At 41.9% G+C, this 20,088-nt stretch overlaps 1 protein-coding gene across 1 annotated transcript in view; it reads left to right on the forward strand.

Annotated features, from left to right (window-relative positions):
• The first annotated feature begins 7,568 nt into the window (after positions 1-7,568).
• Positions 7,569-20,088, forward strand: part of CACNB4 (calcium voltage-gated channel auxiliary subunit beta 4) — a 144,191-nt gene continuing 131,671 nt past the window's right edge. The window contains exon 1 of the mRNA XM_047771923.1: positions 7,569-7,721. Within this exon, the coding sequence (XP_047627879.1) occupies positions 7,716-7,721 (6 nt within the window). The 5' untranslated portion in view covers positions 7,569-7,715. The remainder of the gene's footprint in view (positions 7,722-20,088) is intronic.

The raw sequence follows: 20,088 nt of genomic DNA on the forward strand, positions 1-20,088 counted from the left end.
TGCAGAGCTATACAGGGTGGCTGAAGGCTTGAGGTGTTGTCAGGCCAGCCAGGAGGTCTGGAAGTGCATGCCAGCTTCAGCATAAGGTGCCATCAGTCTGGCCAAATGAAGCAGGTAGGCCATCGGGAGGAGGTTGGCATGAAGCTAAGTAGGGCGACAGGAAGCAGGATGCTGGTCTCGGCTCTGCTGGCTGAGACCAGGAACCCAGGTGGATGCTGAGAGGACCAGGCTGGCCTCAGGAGCAAGGAGGAGGACTCCCACCCCAGAGGCAAAGGGCACCAGCGCTTCAGGCCCGGACCCAGCAATGAGGAGAAGCAGCTGCTGCTTGTGCAGCATTGAGTTTGCACCAGACATCACTCTGAGCCCTTTCTTCTCTCAAGGCTTTTAACCTTGTGTGATAATCTTGGGGCAGTCCTCATTTTACAGATGAAGAGATGAGGCACAGAAAGACAGAGTAGCTGGCTGAGTGTTATCCAACTGAGAAGAGGCACCTTGGGAATATACAGGCAGCCTGGTGAGATCCCTGCTCTTATCCAGACTGCTCTGAAGTGTCCCTGTTGCACTGTGCCTAGAACACCATTCACACAAATTGCAGTTTGTGGGGGGACCTCTGAGCTGGGTGATGTAGGCAGCTCTGATTCCATACTATACCCTTAAAAAAATTAGACCAATTCTTCTGCCCTCTGCTTGCTTGCTCCCCCACCACCACCCCCACTTTTTAGGGCCACACCTGAGGCATATAGAGGTTCCCAGGCTAGGGGTCCAATTGTAGCTACAGCTGCCGGCCTACACCATAGCCACAGCAATGCAGGATCCGAGCCACATCTGAAACTTACACCACAGCCCATGGTGATGCCAGATCCTTAACCCACTGAGCAAGGCCAGGGATTGAACCTGAACCCTCACGGTTCCTAGTCGGATTCATTTCCACTGTGCCACAACAGGAACTCCTCCCCTCTGCTTTCTAACATTCTGGGCACTTTCTATGTCCCTTTCGTATATTAACTCATGAAGTCCAGAACTCGATTGTCTGCGTTTTACAGATGAGGCCCAGAGAGACTTAAGGACATGCCTGCCTAGGTAGTAAGGTCTAAATTCAAACTCACTAAAAGGGGGAATGATTGTAGTGTTTTGTTTTGTTTTCACTCCTTTGTCTGCCCTTCCATTGCCATCCATCTGAAGCATGTCAGGGAGGAAACAGGGGTAAAATATTAGTGCTCAAATGCCACACAGGTTTCTAGAGACAAAAAAGTGGATTTGTACTTGTGGAGCGGGAGAGGGACAAAATCATCTAGCACACGATGGCCGTTTAGAAAAACTTAAAAACAAAGAGTGAAAGAATCCCCAAGCCTGAGTTGGCCTTGGGTTCCTGTTCTAGCCCACAGAGCCAGTGAGTGTCCAAACACTGTTCCTTTGTCTCTTTCCCAACTTCTCAGAGTCTTACTGCAGAACACCAAACTCCACTGCCCTAGAAATGTTGAACTCTAGAGAAATCTGGGCGGAAAATTGGAGGGCAACATTTCCTTTTGTATGCAAATCTGTACCACTTGTCTTTAAATTCAGAGCTATCTAAAACTCAGAGCTCATCAGCCAGTTCTTGGCTTGTCCCCCCTCTTCCCTTTCCTTTCCAAAAAAGAGAAATGCTTGTCCTTTGTATTCCACTATCAATTCCAGGCGTTTACTATACCACAAAGCCCAGCCCAGGTAAGGAAAAGCAATGCTGTGTCCCTAAGTTTGAAGCCAGCAGAAACCGTTTCATGCTTTGAGATGCAAAAGAGTGCTGAGGACCATACCATTCCCTCCATTGAACTGAGCTCAGCTGAGACATTTGTCAAATTACAAGAGCCTCTGCACCAAGAATCATGTGATTTAGAAAATAGAATCACACAGTCAATGTCTTTTTATGAGGTATTTTGTCTTTTTTTTTTTTTTTCATCTTTTTAGGGCAGTGCCTATGGCACATGGAGGTTCCCAGGCTGGTGGTTGAATTGGAGCTATAGCTGCTGGCCTACACCAGGGCCACAGCAATGCAGGATCCAAGCCACGTCTGAGACCTACACCACAGCTCATAGCAATGCCAGATCCTTAACCCACTGAGCAAGGCCAGGGATCCAACCGGCAACCTCATGGTTCCTAGTTGGATTCATTTCCACTGCGCAACGACAGGAACTCCTTTTCATGCAGTCTTTTGGCTTTAAACTGTTGATCATCACAAGAGATCATCTGAAAAGAAACACGGTCAGCAGAGCATCCTCAAAGTGGGAGGCAGCCTTTGGAGAGGTGGGTGGGTTACTGGGAAACAAAGCAAGCCACGAGCTTTTCTGACTGGTCTGCACTGTAGCTGAGGTTGGAGTAGACCGGTGGAGGAGTGGCTTCTTTCTCATCTTCTCAACCCATCATTTAACTGGAGAACTCTTCAAATCAAAACCAAGAGGGTGCTAGTCCCTTACTTGATGTTCACCTTTTGCCTCAGTGCAGTATGACACCCTTGAGATTTGGTCCTCAGAACTTAGACCTGATGGGATGCTGGGGCCCTTTCATCAAAAGCTGGGGGCTTGAGATGGTGTGAAACAGGCCTAGGAAGCTCTCAGGGACCTCTCGCCACTGCTCAGCCAGCTCTTAGTTCAGAGAGTCTTGGGACAGAAATGGTCAGTTCTGAGATCCCCTCGGAGTTCCCAGTTCACTTTTCTGGGAAACTACTTGGAGTTCCTTTGGGAAACTCCACAGCCTCTTGCTGGGTTCCTCTGGATCTATAGGATCAGCCTGAGTACTGACTGGTTGAACCCTTAAAGTGACTTGAAGGTGCAGTACCTATTCTATGTAGATACAGTCAGGGGGCAGACTCCCTAGTCGATCAGTTGCTTTTCAGTTGTCAGCTTGTGGGTGACCAAATAGCTTGTGATTAGACAATTTTTAGAATGAAAGGAGTGGGGAAAATAGGGATCTTCCCATCAAAGTGATCTCTTTTTACTTTACTGAATTCCTCCTGGAAACACATCCACTGCTTCTCTTTCCTTATCTTGAAAACGCCCTCAAGAAGGGAATGGGGAAGCAACACACAGTGTAGAAAATTATGGCTTTGAATAAAACAATTTAACTGGATATTAAAATGAGGGCTTGATTAGGTGACCTCTGGGGTTCTTCCACCTCTCACAGTTCATTTAGCATTTTTCTAAACTCCTGGGAAACGGGCAGAGTCAGCCTGCCTCTGCTTTGCATCTGTCCTCAGTCCTTGAGGGGTCTGGGTGTAGGATTGCCAAGAATGACCAAAGGCTGCTCTACTTGATCCATTGCTCTCTCCCCTGAGTCACACTTCCCCACTGCATGCTTCCATATATCATAAGATGAGCCCCTGTCCTTTTAAGAGATTCTTTAGACCCTTACATTGGCTGTAGGGAAATGCGGGAGAGGAATTGAGCCATGTACAGTTTTACCAGTAGGGAGCAGTTTCTTTTATTTTGGTGAATTACGGAAGTGGACTGCTTCTCCCCTTCCCCGGCCCCCAATTTAGATTCCATTTAAATATATTAATAAAATATCTATGTTCTCAATTGAAATAGTAAAAGAAGGAAATGATCTGGAAAATTCTAAGGAGGAAAAAAAAAAAAAAAACAGCACCTTGCCTCAATTTTCTGTTGATTCTGGCTAAAATATTACATGGCTATAAGTATAGCTGTAATCAAATAATAGAAATCTGACACAGGAATTTGGGCTTACAAATCCTCTGACTGAGTCCTCTTGCTTGGTGGAGGGTTAGCCTGGGAAGTGACTTGCTCAAGGAGACACTGCTGTCAACAGGTAGGGCTGGCACTGGGTCTCCTTCTGTGGAGTCCTGCCAACCATACCTGTCCTCTGCAGCATTCTCCCTCCATGAAGGCACAGATGACATCCTTGTAAACCCTCCCATTTTGGGGTTCTTCAGGACAAATGAGTCCTTTTGGCATCTTTTATATTTGAAAGGATTGATGCTGTTCCCAAGGTGTGTAGCTGTGATTGATTAGACCTGGAAGAACTGTGCTCAGCTCAGCAGGTGTAGGTCTCATATTGCTGGTTTGTGACTCAGGTTTGTTCCTTTAAGAGAATGCTTTTCGGAGATACTGGCTAGAAGGACAGGCCTCATTTCCTAGGTCTGGGGCCAGCCAGTTACTCCAGTGCTGAGTTCCCATGAACTGCAACCAGTGCCTTCCAGCTGACAAAGCAGGGTTGTTATTGATAAGTGTTTATGTTGCACTTTAGATTTGCAAAGTTCTTTCTTTGGGTTATTTCTTACCTCAGCTTGGCAGGTGAAGAAACTAAAGTCCATAGAAGTGGAGACTGGTCCAGAGTCATCCAACCAATTAGTGGGAAAGCTGATGCTGGGCTCAGCCTCTGAGTTTCTGGGTCATTGCTTTGACCCCTGTGAGTCATGCAGCTTCTCTAGATTATGTTCTTTGCCCCTTACCAACTTCTTTTTTCCATATTTAGCTCTATTCTTTTACAGTGAGCTCTAGGGCTCTTATGTTTCAAAGCTTGCAGTACCTTATTGGTTGACCAGATAGCTGCAAGTGTCTGAGTAAGCACCACCATGGGACTTCTTCTCAGTCAAACCGAATTGTAGTGTGGTGGGAACTGGAGAGGCAGTAGGATGTTTCTGATTGGGTTATTGGAAAAAGATCAGTGCTATTTTAGAAATATTAAAGGACAAGCATTAGCAAAGAATTTAAGCTATTGGTTGTCATTTAAAGGTGATTTTAAAAAAATCAAACTAAAAAGACATTTAACAATTTTGCGTCTACATACAGGCTTTTGAGAGCTTTTGGCTTCATTTTCAAAATTTCACTAGTTGAGTCACAGAGGTACTTTCTTGCCAGTGAGGCAGAGAGATTTCAGTGAGAATATTAAAAATTTGTAAGGTAGAAATTCCCACAAGCAATCTCACCATCTGTTTATTCTATTTTTCTTTTATCTTGGTTTAAAATATTTTAAAAAATGACATATTGCTGGGTTTGACTTCAACTGCATCTGTTAGGTACAGATGTTGGGTAGAGATCAGTAACTGTTCAACCTGTCTTTGCACAGTATTCCCTGAAAATAAAATTCCTCCTTTGCTCCCCCATCCCCCTGCAGTTGTGCATTTAATGAAGATGAGCAGTTGTGTTTAGAGTATTCTATAGCTTTCCTTTCCCAACATACCAAGCAGCCTTCTGGATACCGAGAAGTGTTTATCACAGAACTATACAGTACAAGCGAAACAGGAAGCAGCTCTTTGCTTGGTAAGATGCTCCGAGGGAACGCTCTTCAGCTGACTGAAGCAGGGGAGCTGAGCCAATCAGAGGCCGCTTTCCTAGCTCAGTCACCAGTCTGTGGTTGAGGAAGGGTTTTGCTTTTTATGCTCTGTATTGGGAAGGCAGATAAAATGCCAGGTCTGAACTGCCTCTGGGGATAACCTCACCCTGTGTGATGTGAATGAATAGCATCTGGCCTGGTAAATCCACAGGAATCGATAAGGCAGGTGCATTTCTTCCAAACAGGCCTTTTCTGTCTTTACCTCTAGCTGTGGCTTCTGTAGCAATTTTGTTTTTGCCTTGAAAGAGGTGCTCTGGATTATCAGACCTCCATGTATGACAATTTGTACCTGCATGGAATTGAAGACTCGGAGGCTGTAAGTATTCTCATAAATAGTTGATGTCCTCTCCCCTCCTCTCCCTCTTCCTGCCCCCAACCCCCCAATTATTTCTTAGGCAACGCAGGGAACATGGAGCTGAAAGCCAAGACCATTTCGGTGCTTGTTGGCTACCGTATAAATGTTCTCTGTATAGTTTAGACTTAACTGAAATAATTCTTTATTATATAATTTCTTGTCAAGCAAAAAAGAAATGAGGTTGATAGCAGAGGGATCTAAGAGTGTAAGCGTCTGTCCACGTTTGATCTCACAAGGAAGGGGGAACTGCTCCTTGCAGACCGGCTTAAACTATTCAGAAAGCGCCTATGTTTTTCCAATAGCAGGGTGCACAGAAAAGGCTCATTCATTATATAATCCACATTGTTTATTGAGCTCACATGAATGGAAGTTCCTCAGTTGTAGCTGTGCTGTGTGTTTTCTGGCCAAACAAGTGGTGCAGATCTCCAGCTTCTTTGTTAGGGAAATCGGATGCAAAGGTTGCACCCCAGTGCAGAGGCAGAGACAGAGGCTGGGAATGCATCTCGGTACTCTACCCGGGAAGACTGGAGTAGGCTCACGTGTATTTGGCTTAGGAAACTGGACTCCTTTCCCTCCGTAGGTCAGCTTCATGTAATCTATTAAAATCAGGATGAAAATGGTTTTGAGAAATCCCTAAAATCATACCATCCCAATGCTAGCTTTTGAATATAGGGTAAGGCTGATGATCAGATCTTTCTTTTGCTATTGGTGGTCCTTGATTTTTCATCAATTGTATAGAAACCTCTAAAGGTAGAATGATTCGGGATATCTACTGGGACCTGCTGTGCAGAGCCTGAATTTTATATGAGTGCAATGCCATACGTGTTGCTACATTTGAACCAGGAAGGTGTTATATAAGGTTCTGTAGCCAAACCACCAAATAAAAAGATTATAACAGGGGAAAAAAAAACAAACCCTCTGCTATACGTCAGTGCAGACATATGTATCAAATGGTGTGCTATCCATGAAGGACAGAAAGATAGAAATGCCTTTCTGATAAGGCATTCCAGCCTCCCTTCCTGTCTGCATGTGAGCTTCGAAGTCTAACTCTGTTTCTGCAAAGTCTGTCTGCATGTCTCCCAGTGTGCTCATAAATTACCAGACTGTCAGTTTGCTGCCAGGGACTGTAGTCTGAAACGTCGGGGGCTGAAATAGAGAATGGCCACATTGGCAAAGGCGGTGGGAGGAAGGAAACAGCAACTAGAGGAGTTGAGTGAACCAACCTCCTTGGCCGGGTTCTTCAGGAGGCCTGATTATTTCTCCTACCCCTCCTCTCCACACTCAGTTATGAAACCTGTGATGCCTCATTGAATTGCAACTTCTATTTTCGACCTTGGTTTTAAACGTAAGTGAGTTGGACTTAACTGCCGAGTAAATGTGAAAACCTGGCTGCTCTGGCCAGTGCCAGCTAGGGACTAATGTTAGGGACTAACACACCCGAGTCCTCCAGAACTGTGTACGTTTCAGATGCACTGGTTCAGAGAGGAACCATTATAAGTCTGAGAACACATTTTCCCCTCCTGGCCCAGCCTCACAGGACAGCTGGGCCCTTGTGGTGGGTGGGAAGTGCTGAGGGCAGTGGACTGAGTCTGTGGCGGTCGTCGAAGGCGAGTAGTGCTGGGTACTACAGTGCTCTGCTCCCAGGGACTCAGTGGTGGCCAGCAGGCTGACATGCTCGGGACTGTGCCCATCTTTGGAGGCCAGGCAGGTAGGAAGCCTGAGGAATGCAGGATGGCACCTGGCCCATCTTTTGTTGGAAGTAGGGGAGGCTTTCTGATGGGTGGGATCAGAAGCATGGCCCATACATCAGAGGGGAAGGCAGAGGTGTCAGGAGGGGTGAACTGTCTCTGAATGCTCATTTGAGTTTGTTTGTTTTTATAAGGAAGAATAATGTGATGTGTTACCCAAGATGGTGTGAACAAAGCTTCAAGCCAATGGAGAAGACTAGGCCTAAATAGCTGACCCGGTGAAGTGAAAATTAAAGCCACACCTGGAGAGGCACATCTCAGCAGTTTTTCTCAATGCCAATGCATTGATGGCTGTAAGTGTGGGGTTTGCCCAGATCCAAGCTAAGCTCTCGGAACAGGTCTGGTGGACAGGTGTGGAGAGGCTTTTCTCAGATGGCCAGCTGCAGTTCAAGAATACACAGGCATCAAAAGCTGAGTACGGCGCTAATTTTGGGGGGTTGGGGAAGCCACCCTGTGCTGTTGGAGATGTCTTCGTGGGGTGTGTGGGGTTTAGCCTATGATAAGCGATTCTATTCAGTACGTTCACACAGTCAGCCTGCAAGAAGGTCATCTCGCTTGGGGACTGATATTTTATTCTGAATAAGAATAAAGGGTTATTTGTATATGGTTAGCACCTCCCCTCCTGGTAGTATGAGAGGGATTGTGGTATTGTGATGCGAGGCTTTTTCTTGAGAGTGTGGCCCAGAGGTAGGTAGCATACCCTGGATATCCTGGATTTTTGCTTGTAACCTCTGTATTTCACCTACTGTAGGAACACACTTAAGTCTGGGCATTTTAGACTTGTGAGCCCTTTGGAGCCTTTTTGGACAAGTTTGTTAACTTCTGCTCTGGTTTCTAGGAGGGTACTTAAGTGTCAGCATCATTGAGAATGACAAGGAAGTACAAAAGACCTTTCGATGCCTCCCCAGCAAGGCCCCTCTTGGGAAGGAGAGGTGTCACGCAGAGTGTCACATCACTCCTTTTGTTGCCTTGACGTGGACAGTGGAGTGTGTGCTCCCAAATGAGTTTACACCCAGTGCAGGCCAGCTGCAAGGGTCATGCACAGATTCTCACCATGTGGTTTTCTGTGGGAGGGTTAACCCACTCCCCCTTCCCTGCCCCCCGAGTCTTCCTCCAGCTCTTGGTGGCCAAGATGGTCTGCACTGGCTGAGCTCCCCTGTACATGCTATGTATTTTTTTATCTGATGCAAATTGATTTTGATAGATCTGCTCCTTGGTGTACACATTTTATAAATGGATTCATGTGTGTGAGATTGTTCTAAGGACTTTTCTTTTCATTCAGTAGGAGTATTATACAAACAATAGAAGGGATGTTCTTATAGGGATCAATGGGAGAAGCAGATAAGTAGGAAAAGTTACCTAAACGCCAACCAGAGCTAATTGCTATTAACATATTACTGTATGTCCTTTGTCCCTATATGCAAGTTGTCCCTATATGTGAATATGTCATTCTAAGCCTGCGACTGTGTATTGCATTCTGTGACATCCTGTTCTCACTTGATAAAATATTGAACCCATGAGGACTAGGCTGGCCTGTGCAGGAGATGCTTTGTGAAATGTAAAGCTCCTACATGGACCTTCTGGAATTTTGAGCATTTTAAATGAAATACAGATTCTTAAGAGTATTTTATAAAGTAAAGACAGGCTTAACTGCACATAAAATTAATAGTTGATTTCTCTGATATAATTGGTTCCATTTCCAAATGTTTAAATCCCCAAGTATTTAGAGGGAGGGACCTGATGTTTTTCAATAAAAATGATGATCAGATCATAATTCAGGGCATTTGCTAGGGAGGGAAATACATTCTTTTCAGTGTTTTCCTTCAAAGAAAGAAGCCATAGTGTATTTATTAATACTATTAGAAATCTGAAAGTTACTGTGAAAGGAAGTGTTAAAAATCTAATGTGTTTGTAATATCTGTCTGTATATATTAAAGCATGCATGTAAATTTATATGTCTTACATATTATAAGGATAACTATATGTTAATGGTATAAACTTTTCATTTTCTATAGGCTGTGTAAGTATGTTTGCCTAAATATCTGTGTACACATAGGTGTACCCACACTGTACGTCCTTATCCAGTCATGCACATTCATGCGTAGATAAGCTCCATGCTTTGCTAATTGAAGGTTAATGCTAAGTGGGAGATTTCTGCCATAGAGCTTTTAGAGAAGGAAAACTGACTGCTTTTGCTGTAAAGATACCCAAGAGGGTAGAAAGGCAACACATCCCCAAGAGAATAAAGGATTGCTGTTTTCAAAGACATAATAAATTTATTAAATGTGAAGATATGTCCTTGTACTTGTTAGGAAGGAAGATAAACTTCAAACAGAAGTCTTTTTGTGTTTAGGGACCTTTGGAAAAACACTCTAAAGATAAGAAGGATTGGATTTCTTTTGAAAATGTGTAAATCAGTGGTCTTAATGGTTTGGTAGGTCAGGTCAGAAAGTCTTTCTGGCCTATTTTTAGAGAGTCAGGTCTATTCTAGGAGAAAATCCATCACTGGCTAGAGAGGAAAACCAAATGCTGCTTATGGTGTGTATAATAAATTTGACTAAGAAAATCAAATTGTTTTACTCAGCTGAGCGATGTTAGTGTTTGTCCCACATCCATTAAGTCGGTGATGAACAGAACTTTCTCTTCAATTAATCAATTCTTAGTAATGATGTCTTCCTAAAATATATATTGAAATGATTTCTAGATGTAATTGACATAGAGCTTGAGAGAGAAATTCCTTAAATCTGATCAGAACCCATGGATTTGCCTCTCCAAGGTCATCAGTCTTACCTCTTTCTTGTTACTTTCCATTTTCGAGTAACAGAGGAAACATTAGGATCTGTATCTCCTTTCTTGCTGGTCTTCTACTTCCTATATGATTATGAGGTGTCAATCAGGATCAGGATTTTAGAATACAGTCTTGTGATGCTATGTGTACAGAGTGAAAACATTACATCGTTCTGTGATGCAAAGATGTTCAGTAGGAAGGTCTACAATAATGATGAAAAAAAATGCCTTTAAGGTGAAGGTAGGGAGGCATCCTTTTCCATAAGAATTCAGTGTGGATCTTACTTCTGTGTGGAAGGTTCTCGTCATCCAGTTCATCATCTAAACATCCTTTAGGAGATAAACTCAGGTACCCAAGAGGGACAAGGAGGCCGAACTGAATTTGTTATTTTTTTTGTTCTTTTTCTTCCCTCTCCCACTAATCTTTTACAATAATCATCATGTCACAAGCTCAGATCTCCATGAAGCTAAGTTAAAAATTCTACCAAGAGAGTTGTGTAGACACAGACTCTGCATGCTTATCTAAATCAGGCTACTCAGGTGCCTCTAACGTGTTCCTATCAGGCCACGCAGACTGTAAAAACTCAACTGCTGCACAAGACGAGGCCACATGGAGCAGGTGCGTGGGATCTCACTTATTGAGGATGGGGCACTAATAGTGTGTAAACTCAAGGGAGTGCGCAGCTTGTGTAAAATAATGGCAAGCAGATTGGGAGCTGTAGATTTTTATACCTTGGTCTTTGAACATTTTAGGACTTTGAAGAATCTAAGATAAAACCATGCAGCCCAGACAAAAGGAAGGTGGCCAGTTGCTGAGATCTAAATAGACCAATCTTTATTCTCCCTCTACATTTATGTATTCTTTCATAGGGTAAAATGTGTGGTTTTAGTAATAAATCTTTTTCTCTTTCTTGAATCGTGCCACAATATCAGTACTTCCTAGATCCAATTTTTTTTTTTTTTTGCATCTGTTCTCAGAAATATTGAAGGTCTTAACATTGAAAACAGGATGGTTCAAATTTGCTTTCATTCCCTTTCCATTCAATGCGGTTAATTTACTGTAATACATCTTAACGTGAAAATTGGCAGCTGTCAATTATTCAGGAGCTTGGTTGTGTAGTTTGTGAATAACTTAGCTCTCACATTTTGCCTTTCTTGTTTCTATGATTCTGTAATTTCTCTCTTCTTTTTTTAGCTTGAACATGGTATAAGATGCTTAGGGTTATTAGTCTATTAGCAGATTTGTTGAGAATTCGGTTGTGATAAAGTTGTTAAAATTGTTTCTCAATCTTTTTTAACCCCCATAAAACTGAAAGAAAACTATCTTCTACTGAGCATGTCTGTGAACTAGGAAAATGTCAAGCTTAATTTTTGTACTTTGTATCCTGAAATGTGTGTGTGGTGTACTAGTGTTGTGGATTCAAAACAGACACTCAGTCCAATTAGTCAGGGATTAAGTCCTGGCTCTCCACTTCCCATGTGACCATGGGTACATGTCTTAAATTTTCTGGGCCCTAGTGTCCACATTCCTGAAGTGTCGATGATAATGGAACCTGCATCTAGCATGGTCTTGAAAATTAAATTAGTTAATATGCGCAATGCCCTTAAAACATAGAAGTGTTTTCTGCTATTATTATTATATGAATAATGAATATACTTATGCTTGGGGGACCTAAACATACCCCTTCTTCAGTAGATTTTGATATTCCCACCAAATCCCCTGGTTTATTTTCAGAGTACTTGCATGGTTTTTGATAGTGATTCCCAAAATGTTGTAGTAGTTGATGAGCAAAAGAAGACATGATCTTCTAAGGCCTTATGATGAGTTTGTTGCATTTTGTTTCAGAATAGGGGTGGTAGAGTGTAGTTGAAAAAACACTAGGGGTTGGAAGTCTTGGTTTTCTCTACTTATTAGCCGTGACCTTGGGCAAATCATGTAATCACTCTAATCCTCAATTTTCCCTCCAATAAAACAAAAAGTTTTGACTAGATAATTTCTGAGATTTCGTCACATCCAAATTCTGTTCTATTTGCTCATAAACAGTTTCTTCAGTTGGAGTACAAATGCCACTATGTGCCATTTACTTTTTGAAGTGATTAATTACTGTGGTGTTTTGTGCATACTGACTGGGTGTCAGGATTTGGACCTTAAGTCTGGATGCTTGGGCTTTTCAGAATCTTTGAAGGAGGAAGCTGTGTGTGGTACACATCTTTGAGAGGACTAGATATTTCAAAGGGGAGATTTTTAAATTTTGGTTTTTTAACTCTAGAAGCCAAAAGAGGATGCTTTTCCTATTGTTTGTTTGCTTGCCAGTACCCACAGTGCACTTCCAGCCCATGGAGACTTGAGCTGGAAACACTTGAGTCTCATCTCTAAGAAAAACAAAAAAATTAAAGGCAAGAGCTTTCTGAGAAGTAAACTTCTCCTAACTCTATTGATGATCAAGGATCTGTAAATTTTCTTCTTTAAATTTTCTTTGTCTTTCCATCTTAGCTATACACTAGGAGAATGCTGACAGAAAAAGTTTAAATAATTGTTTTGTGATTGTTGTGATGTTTAATCATCAAGGTGTTTATTGTTTGGTATTTTCTTCCATTGCAAACTTTTCTCCAGTTCTTCATTATTATCCTTTGGGGTGTACTAAAAACCATGATCAGTCAATAGGAAAACCCCAGAAATAGAATAAATTCTGGGAGATATTCATTATTTTATAAGAAGTCTTTCATTACTTTTATTTATTGAATATTTTTGGCCATATCCATGGCATGTGAAGTTCCCAGGCCAGGGATCAAACCCAAGCCATAGCGTTACAACACCTGGTTCTTAACCCACTGAGCCACCAGAGAATTCTGTTTATTACTTTTAAAAGGATTGATTATCTGTTTAATTTTCCTTTATGATAAACTAAAAGGCCACAAAGAGGAAAGAGTAAAAAATATTTACTTGAGTCCAAAAATCAAATATTCCCTTAAATGTTGTTTGACTGAAGTAAGAGTTGGAGGCACATATTTGTTTTTAAGCTAGAAAAATATGGTGACTATCATGCTAAAATAGTTAATGAGTAAACAAATTAGTTCCCTAGTTTATTTCCAAAGAGTCGTTATTGATAACTTAATATCATCTAATTTCAGATGATGTCCCAGAGATTAATGTCTAGGGGTTTATTTAATTCAATGGCTCTGTTGATCCAAGGGATGGAATTAAGAACTTATTTATCAGACTTTGAAATCATCTCACATTTGATCATGTTGTGATGCTTAGGATATAAGGATGGTATTATGTATTTATATTATGTAGGTGAAATTGATAAGGTAGGGAGGTGCAAAACATTTCTTGGTTATCATGATGCAAAGGGTCTGTTGTGAAGTGGGAGGGTGCTGCAGAGTAGAGTAAGGGTCTCAAAAGGCCAGGTGGGTATTTGACTTGAAAAAGAAAAGATCAGAGTTCCCATCGTGGCTCAGTAGCAACACACCTGACTAGCATCCATGAGGACGCAAGTTTGGTCCCTGGCCTCGCTCAGTGGGTTAAGGATCCAATGTTGCCCTGAGTTGTGGTATAGGTCACAGCCAAGGCTGGGATCTGATGTTGTTGTGGCTGTGGCTGTGGCCAGAGGCTACAGATCTGAGCCCTGATTTGACCCCTGGCCGGGAACCTCCATATGCCAAGGGTGCAGCCCTAAAAAGACAAAGAAAAAAAATAACTAAAAAGAAAGAAAGAAAGAGAAGTTCCCGTCGTGGTGCAGCAGAAATGAATCTGACTAGGAACCATGAGGTTGTGGGTTCGATCCCTGGCCTTGCTCAGTGGGTTAAGGATCTGGCGTTGCCGTGAGCGGTGGTGTAGGTTGCAGATGCGGCTGGGATCCCAAGTTGCTGTGGCTCTGGCGTAGGCCGGCGGCTACAGCTCCAATTCGACCCCTAACCTGGGAACCTCCATGTGCCAAGGGAGCAGCCCTAGAAAAGGCAAAAAGGCAAAAAGACAAAAGAAAGAAAGAAAAGAAAAGATCACTTGATGGTTAAGTTTAATTATTAGTTAAATGAAAACCAAAAATTTGGTACTTAAGTCACGATGTATCTTCCTGGAGTACCAATGTTAGTTTTCTTCTATATCGTAACAATTTCTGAAATCATATACTGTATTTTATTGATCCTAAAGCTACAACACTCCCCAACACACACATTTTGATACATGTACAATGGTATTTCTTTAAAATTAATGGTATCTCATAGTTTTATCTGCATTTTTTTTCCCTTAGTGATACCTAATCTGATGTTGCGCCCTAAAATCATTGGTTTCTTAAATTCAGTGGAATGGAGTATTTGGGGGAAAGTATTTAAACAGTACAAAACCATATGGTGTGAGATGTTTGTCTTCCTTGACTACCTCCCTACCTAGTCCCCTCCCCAAAGGTAGCTGCTCCTAACAATTTAGTGGGAATCCATCCAGACCTTTTTTCTAAACATGAAAAATATGGATATTTAGAAAAACATACTCACAGACACAAAGATCCTGTTCATGATTCTAAAAAATATAAATAAGATCGTAACAAGTGTTCTGTGACTTGCTTTCTTCACCCAAAAATATACCATGGATATTTTTCCCTATCAGTTTACTCCTTTTTTTGTCTTTTTAGGGCCTCACCTGTGGCATATGGAAGTTCCCAGGCTAGGGGTCAAATCAGAGATGCAGCTGCCGGCCTATGCCACAGCCACAGCAATGCCAGATCTGAGCTGTGTCTGTGACCTACGCCACAGCTCATGACAACGCTGGATCGTTTACCCACTGAGCAAGGCCAGGGATTGAACCCAAGTCCGCATGGTAACTAGTCGGGTTTGTTACAGCTGAGCCATAATGGGAACTCCAATTTATTCTTTTTAATAACTGAATGACATAATGACTGTGTGGCGTGGAATTACAATAGATTTAGCCCACTGATAGATTTAGAATACTTGGGTTTTTCAGCCCTGCAGATAAATGTTACAGTTAATATTCTTGCATGTGAATCTTTGTGTACATATGTACCATTTCTCCCAAACTACTTCCTAGAAGTGGAATTGCTGCATTAGCACATTTCAAGATTTATAGATATCAGGGAGTGCTGTAAACATTTTTATATTAAAATAAATGTAAACATTCTTTTTTGATTGAGAATAAACCAAATTAGCTCAAAATATTAATGTGACATTTGAGACTTCAAAGAACTTTCTTGATCCTGGGAAGCAGCTTTGGGATATGGCCTCTACGTTCCATAAGAAGAATTTATTTACTCTCTGTTATAACAATTTGGTTTTTTAAAAACCCACAAAAACTTGAGAATTTGCCTCCATCTCACCTCCACCCCCAATCCATTTCATAAAGGTAAAAACTGAGGTTCAAAGCAGTTAGGCAACATGGGCAGAATGACCCAGACAATTTGTGGTGGAACTGGTCCTGGAAACTCCTCATGTGTGTCTGTCTGTCTGTCTGTCTCTCTCTTTTTTTTTTTTTGGTCTTTTTAGGGCCGCAGCTGCAGCATATGGAGGCTCCCAGGCTAGGAGTTAAATCAGAGCTGTGGCTGCTGGTCTATGCCAGAACCACAGCAACACAGAATCTGAGCTTTGTCTGCAACCTATACCATAGCTCACAGAAACACCAGACCATGAGGGGAATTCCAAAACTCCACACATCTCTTTCTAGAGCAATGTTGTTTTTACAATGCCAAAACCCAGGGTTAATAACATAAAAAAAACTGGAAGAGGCGTTTACATTGTGCCTTAGTGAGTTAATAACCCGATATAGTTAGTCTCCACGAGGATGCAATTTCAACCCTGGCCTCACTCAGTGGGTTAAGGATCTGGTGTTGCCCTGAGCTGTGGTGTAGGTCGAAGACGTGGCTTGGATCCAGTGTTGCTGGGGCTGTGGTGTAGGCTGGCACCTACAGCTCTTGAGTCAACCCCTAGCCTGGAACTTCCGTATCTCACAGATGTGGCCATTAAAACAAACAAATCCAACATGAAATAAACCACTGAAGGGGGTATAAGCATATTATTTGTAGGGTACTTGCTTGACAGCTAACAAAGCAATTGGGAATTGGGAGAATCTCCAAAACAGAGAACAGATTACTCTCTGATCCAAACAGTAAGACCTTTATCTCACTTGGAATCTAGATTTAAACTCTCAATTGCTTTCAATCCTTTTTGTTTGCTGTTGCTTTCTCCTGTGGCTTGAAATTCCCAGTCATTGATGGATTAAAATGATAATGCACCCTTAAAACTGAAGCAAGCATTAAAAACTCAATACTTGAAAATGTCAGAAAGAGGTTTTGTGTTTTAGGGATATATTAGAATTCTCAATATTTATATGCAGGTCTTGATGACATGTTCATCTTGATGTTACATTTGGCCCTAACCAAGAGTGATTGAAGTTCCATTTTTATTCTTTCTCATTTTCAGTTCATGGCCGTATGATTCTAGTCCAGGAAAACATTTGCATGATTCAGTAGTGATATTTTTTTTAAAAGGTAAACAGAACAGCAATGTTTGTAAAAGGTAAAAAGAAATGACATGTTCTGAATGGTGGGCTCGGGGTCCTTGTAGCAATCAGAATCCTTACCAAACACAGATAGCACCCTCAAATTAGGATAATTTGAGAGGGTTTAATAAATTGAAAAGGTACTGGTAGAATGTAAGGAAACCACAAGGGATAGCACAGTACCCCCTAAGCTGTTAACTTCAGATCTGTTGCCACCCTTAGGCTCAATGGGACCAGAGAAGGGCGTGGTTATGGGAATCTAGGAGGACTGAGTCCTGTCAAGAAGGCTACCTTGAGAAGGCTGCAGCTTTCCCTGTGGAGGGATGCAGTCAACCCAACAGGATCCTACGTGGAGGAAGCTAGGGGATAAATACCCCTATCTCATTTTCCCCCCTCACTCCGAACTTTGCTGGGGCTTCCATTGGCCAAACCCAATCAGAAGACAAGGAGTAGGGCTTATAGGTCAACCATGCTGTGCAAGAGCAGAGTAGGGAGAGTGGAGGCGAATTTGGAGGGGTTTCATCCATATCACTAAAGGGTCTTGTTCAAGTACATTCCTGTCATTCGTTGAAACCATGCAGTCTGAAGGCATTCCTAAAATGCATCTCTGAAATTGCCAGTGAAGTGCTAAAGGTGCTGCTGCTGGTCCTTTTCCATTGGAGGTGTGTGTTGGCTTTCCTATGTGAACATAGTTCTACTGAAGATGGTGACCTGGGTTTCAATACTGTTTTTTGGATTAAGATAAATGGCACAAAGGAACCTTTCCACAGAAAAGAAAATCATGGACTTGGAGAATAGACTTGTGGTTGCCAAGCGGGGAGGGAGAGGGAGTGGGAGGGGCTGGGAGCTTGGGGTAAATAGATGTAGAATGTTGCCTTCAGGATGAATTAGCAATGGGATCCTACTGTGTAGCACTGGGAACTCTGTCTAGTCACTTATGATGGAACATGTAATGTGAGAAAAAAGAATGTATACCTGTAAGTGTAACTGGGTCACCATGCTGTACAGTAGGAAAAAAAAAAAAAATATATATATATATATATATATATATATAAATGATAAAAAAATTTAGGTTACTCCAACAAGGTCTAGCAATTGGAGAATATAAAAGATTTAAATACTAGTTTTGTGGAGGAAGCTTGAGAAGCTAAGCTATGCGGGCTTCCCTGACAATATGCTAAGATCGTTACAGATAATGAGCAGATATCAAAAGGCATGTATGAGACCAACTTGTGGCTCAGCTCTGTTCCACTGTCATGGCCAGACCAGAATAATTCTTAGGATCCTTCCTAATGTCACCACATTGTGATTCCCAGCACATAAAGCAGTGGGAGGGTTGGTGGGAGTAAGGATTAGCATTGTGAGATTTTACAGTTCTGATGACAGCCTCTTTATTAAAAGACATATTGACTTAGTAGAGGTGGGAGTGGGAATGCTAGAGAAGGATTTCCTTTACAGTGTTAAAGCAAAACTTATTTTGTAAGGTTATAGGAAGCCCATGGAAAATAGCTTGGAGGTCAGGCTTTGCCAATTTTAGTAAAGCTAAACGGACCTTGTGTGTCTTATTAAAAAGCCAATTTTGACTGCTTGCCAGTTACGCAGTGTAAAATCTGTAAAAATCCATTGAGTTGCACATGTGTATGACATGTTTCTGTATGTGCATTATACTTCAGTTAGAAGTTGTGGAAGTCTTTTTGGGGAAGCAAGTGAAACCAGTGGGATTCTGGAAGCTGAGATAGGGATTAGGATCAGAATGAGCATAATGAAGGGCCTTGCTTCCCATTGTCAGAGCTTGTGAAATGTAGTGGAAGTAGATTCTTACACAGACTATGTGCTGGAGATCCTGAGTTCAGAAGAGCATGAAGCCTCACCTGGTGGACCAGTTGGCCAAGGATGGGCACATGACTCATCACTGGGAGATGTGAAAAGACCATGTCCTTCCAGTGTCTGGATCAGGAGTTTCGTTGCTCGAGGCTCATCTTGGCCTTTTCTTCTCTACTCATAGTATAGTTTCTCAACTATAGTAAGAGTTGTTTACATGCCATGCATGGCAGACGCCTCACCTCTCTACAAATGATGATTCTTAAGGTAAAGGAGACTCTGGGGAATAGATTTTCTCTCTTCCTCCAATGGTGTCTTCAGAGTCAGGGCCAGGCTGTCTTCAGTGGTGAGAGCCAGTCCTTATGCTTATAGAAGGGTGCCAGAGCATCAGCAGAGAGCCAGTTCAGATGATAAAGAATAAAATGATGATTGCCATGAGGTTTCTTTGAATAAGGTTCCAAGGCTCAGATGTTTACTCTTGGAAGGGTGTGTGCTTGGTACATGGGTGTGTGTACTCAATAGAGAGGTGCTGATTAAGTCTTTAAATATGTGTAAGGAGCAGCATTAAAGTTAAATTGGCATACATATTATGTGAACACTGCTTGAATGTTTTCATTTTCAAAATTTATGTACTTATAAAATAATATACATTATTTTTTACACATTGGTTAGAGGTAGAATTATAGCTCTAATTCTGTAATTATTGCTAGTGCAGCAGTGTTGCAAGAAGGGTGAGGTAGGTCTTATAATTCAAGTACACTATTACCATTTATTATTATAGATGCTTTCATCAGCTGTGGTATTTTGAATGGTGTGTGTGTATGTTTTAAACCCCTTGGATGAAAGCTATAATATAAAGAACTATGCAAGATATTATGTCAGGATGTTACTAGGACCAAGTAGTATGTTGATAAACATGATATTGTTTTGCCCTGGATTCGAAATATGCACAGGTAAAAAGGTAGCTTAAAAATGACTCTTCATGCCACATTCCAAACTTAGGGGGAGTAAATTTCCAAAAAAAAATTTTTTTTAAGAGAAAGGAATACCAAAAAGACAGAAAAATAACTAGGAAATGCATAACCTAGTTTCTGTGAATGTTTTGATTCATATCCCTTTTATATAAAATGTTCTGACTGTAAGATGTGCAACTAGTTGTTAGATTTTTTTCATTTGAGTGTTGCATTTACATAGAGAAGCTGGCTTTCAAAATGCCAGCCAGCAGCCAACTCAGATACTGAAGATCTGTCTAACTTAGTGACTAGTTTTAGTAACAAGATTACTCTAGGACTTTGTGTGCAGGGCACGCATCAGATACCTTGTGCTGGAAACTCAGCCAGAATTTTGTCAGTTGCGATCTATCTGATTCTTGGGGTATATGATTTTCACTTCTTTTTTTTTTTCTGTCTTTTTGCCTTTTCCAGGGCTGCTCCCGCAGCATGTGGAGGTTCCCAGGCTAGGGGTCTAATCAGAGCTATGGCCGCCGGCCTACGCCACAGCCACAGCAACTCGGGATCTGAGCCTTGTCTGCGACCTACACCACA

This window comes from Phacochoerus africanus, chromosome 3, assembly GCF_016906955.1.
Source record: "Phacochoerus africanus isolate WHEZ1 chromosome 3, ROS_Pafr_v1, whole genome shotgun sequence".
Classification (NCBI taxonomy): Eukaryota; Metazoa; Chordata; class Mammalia; order Artiodactyla; family Suidae; genus Phacochoerus; species Phacochoerus africanus.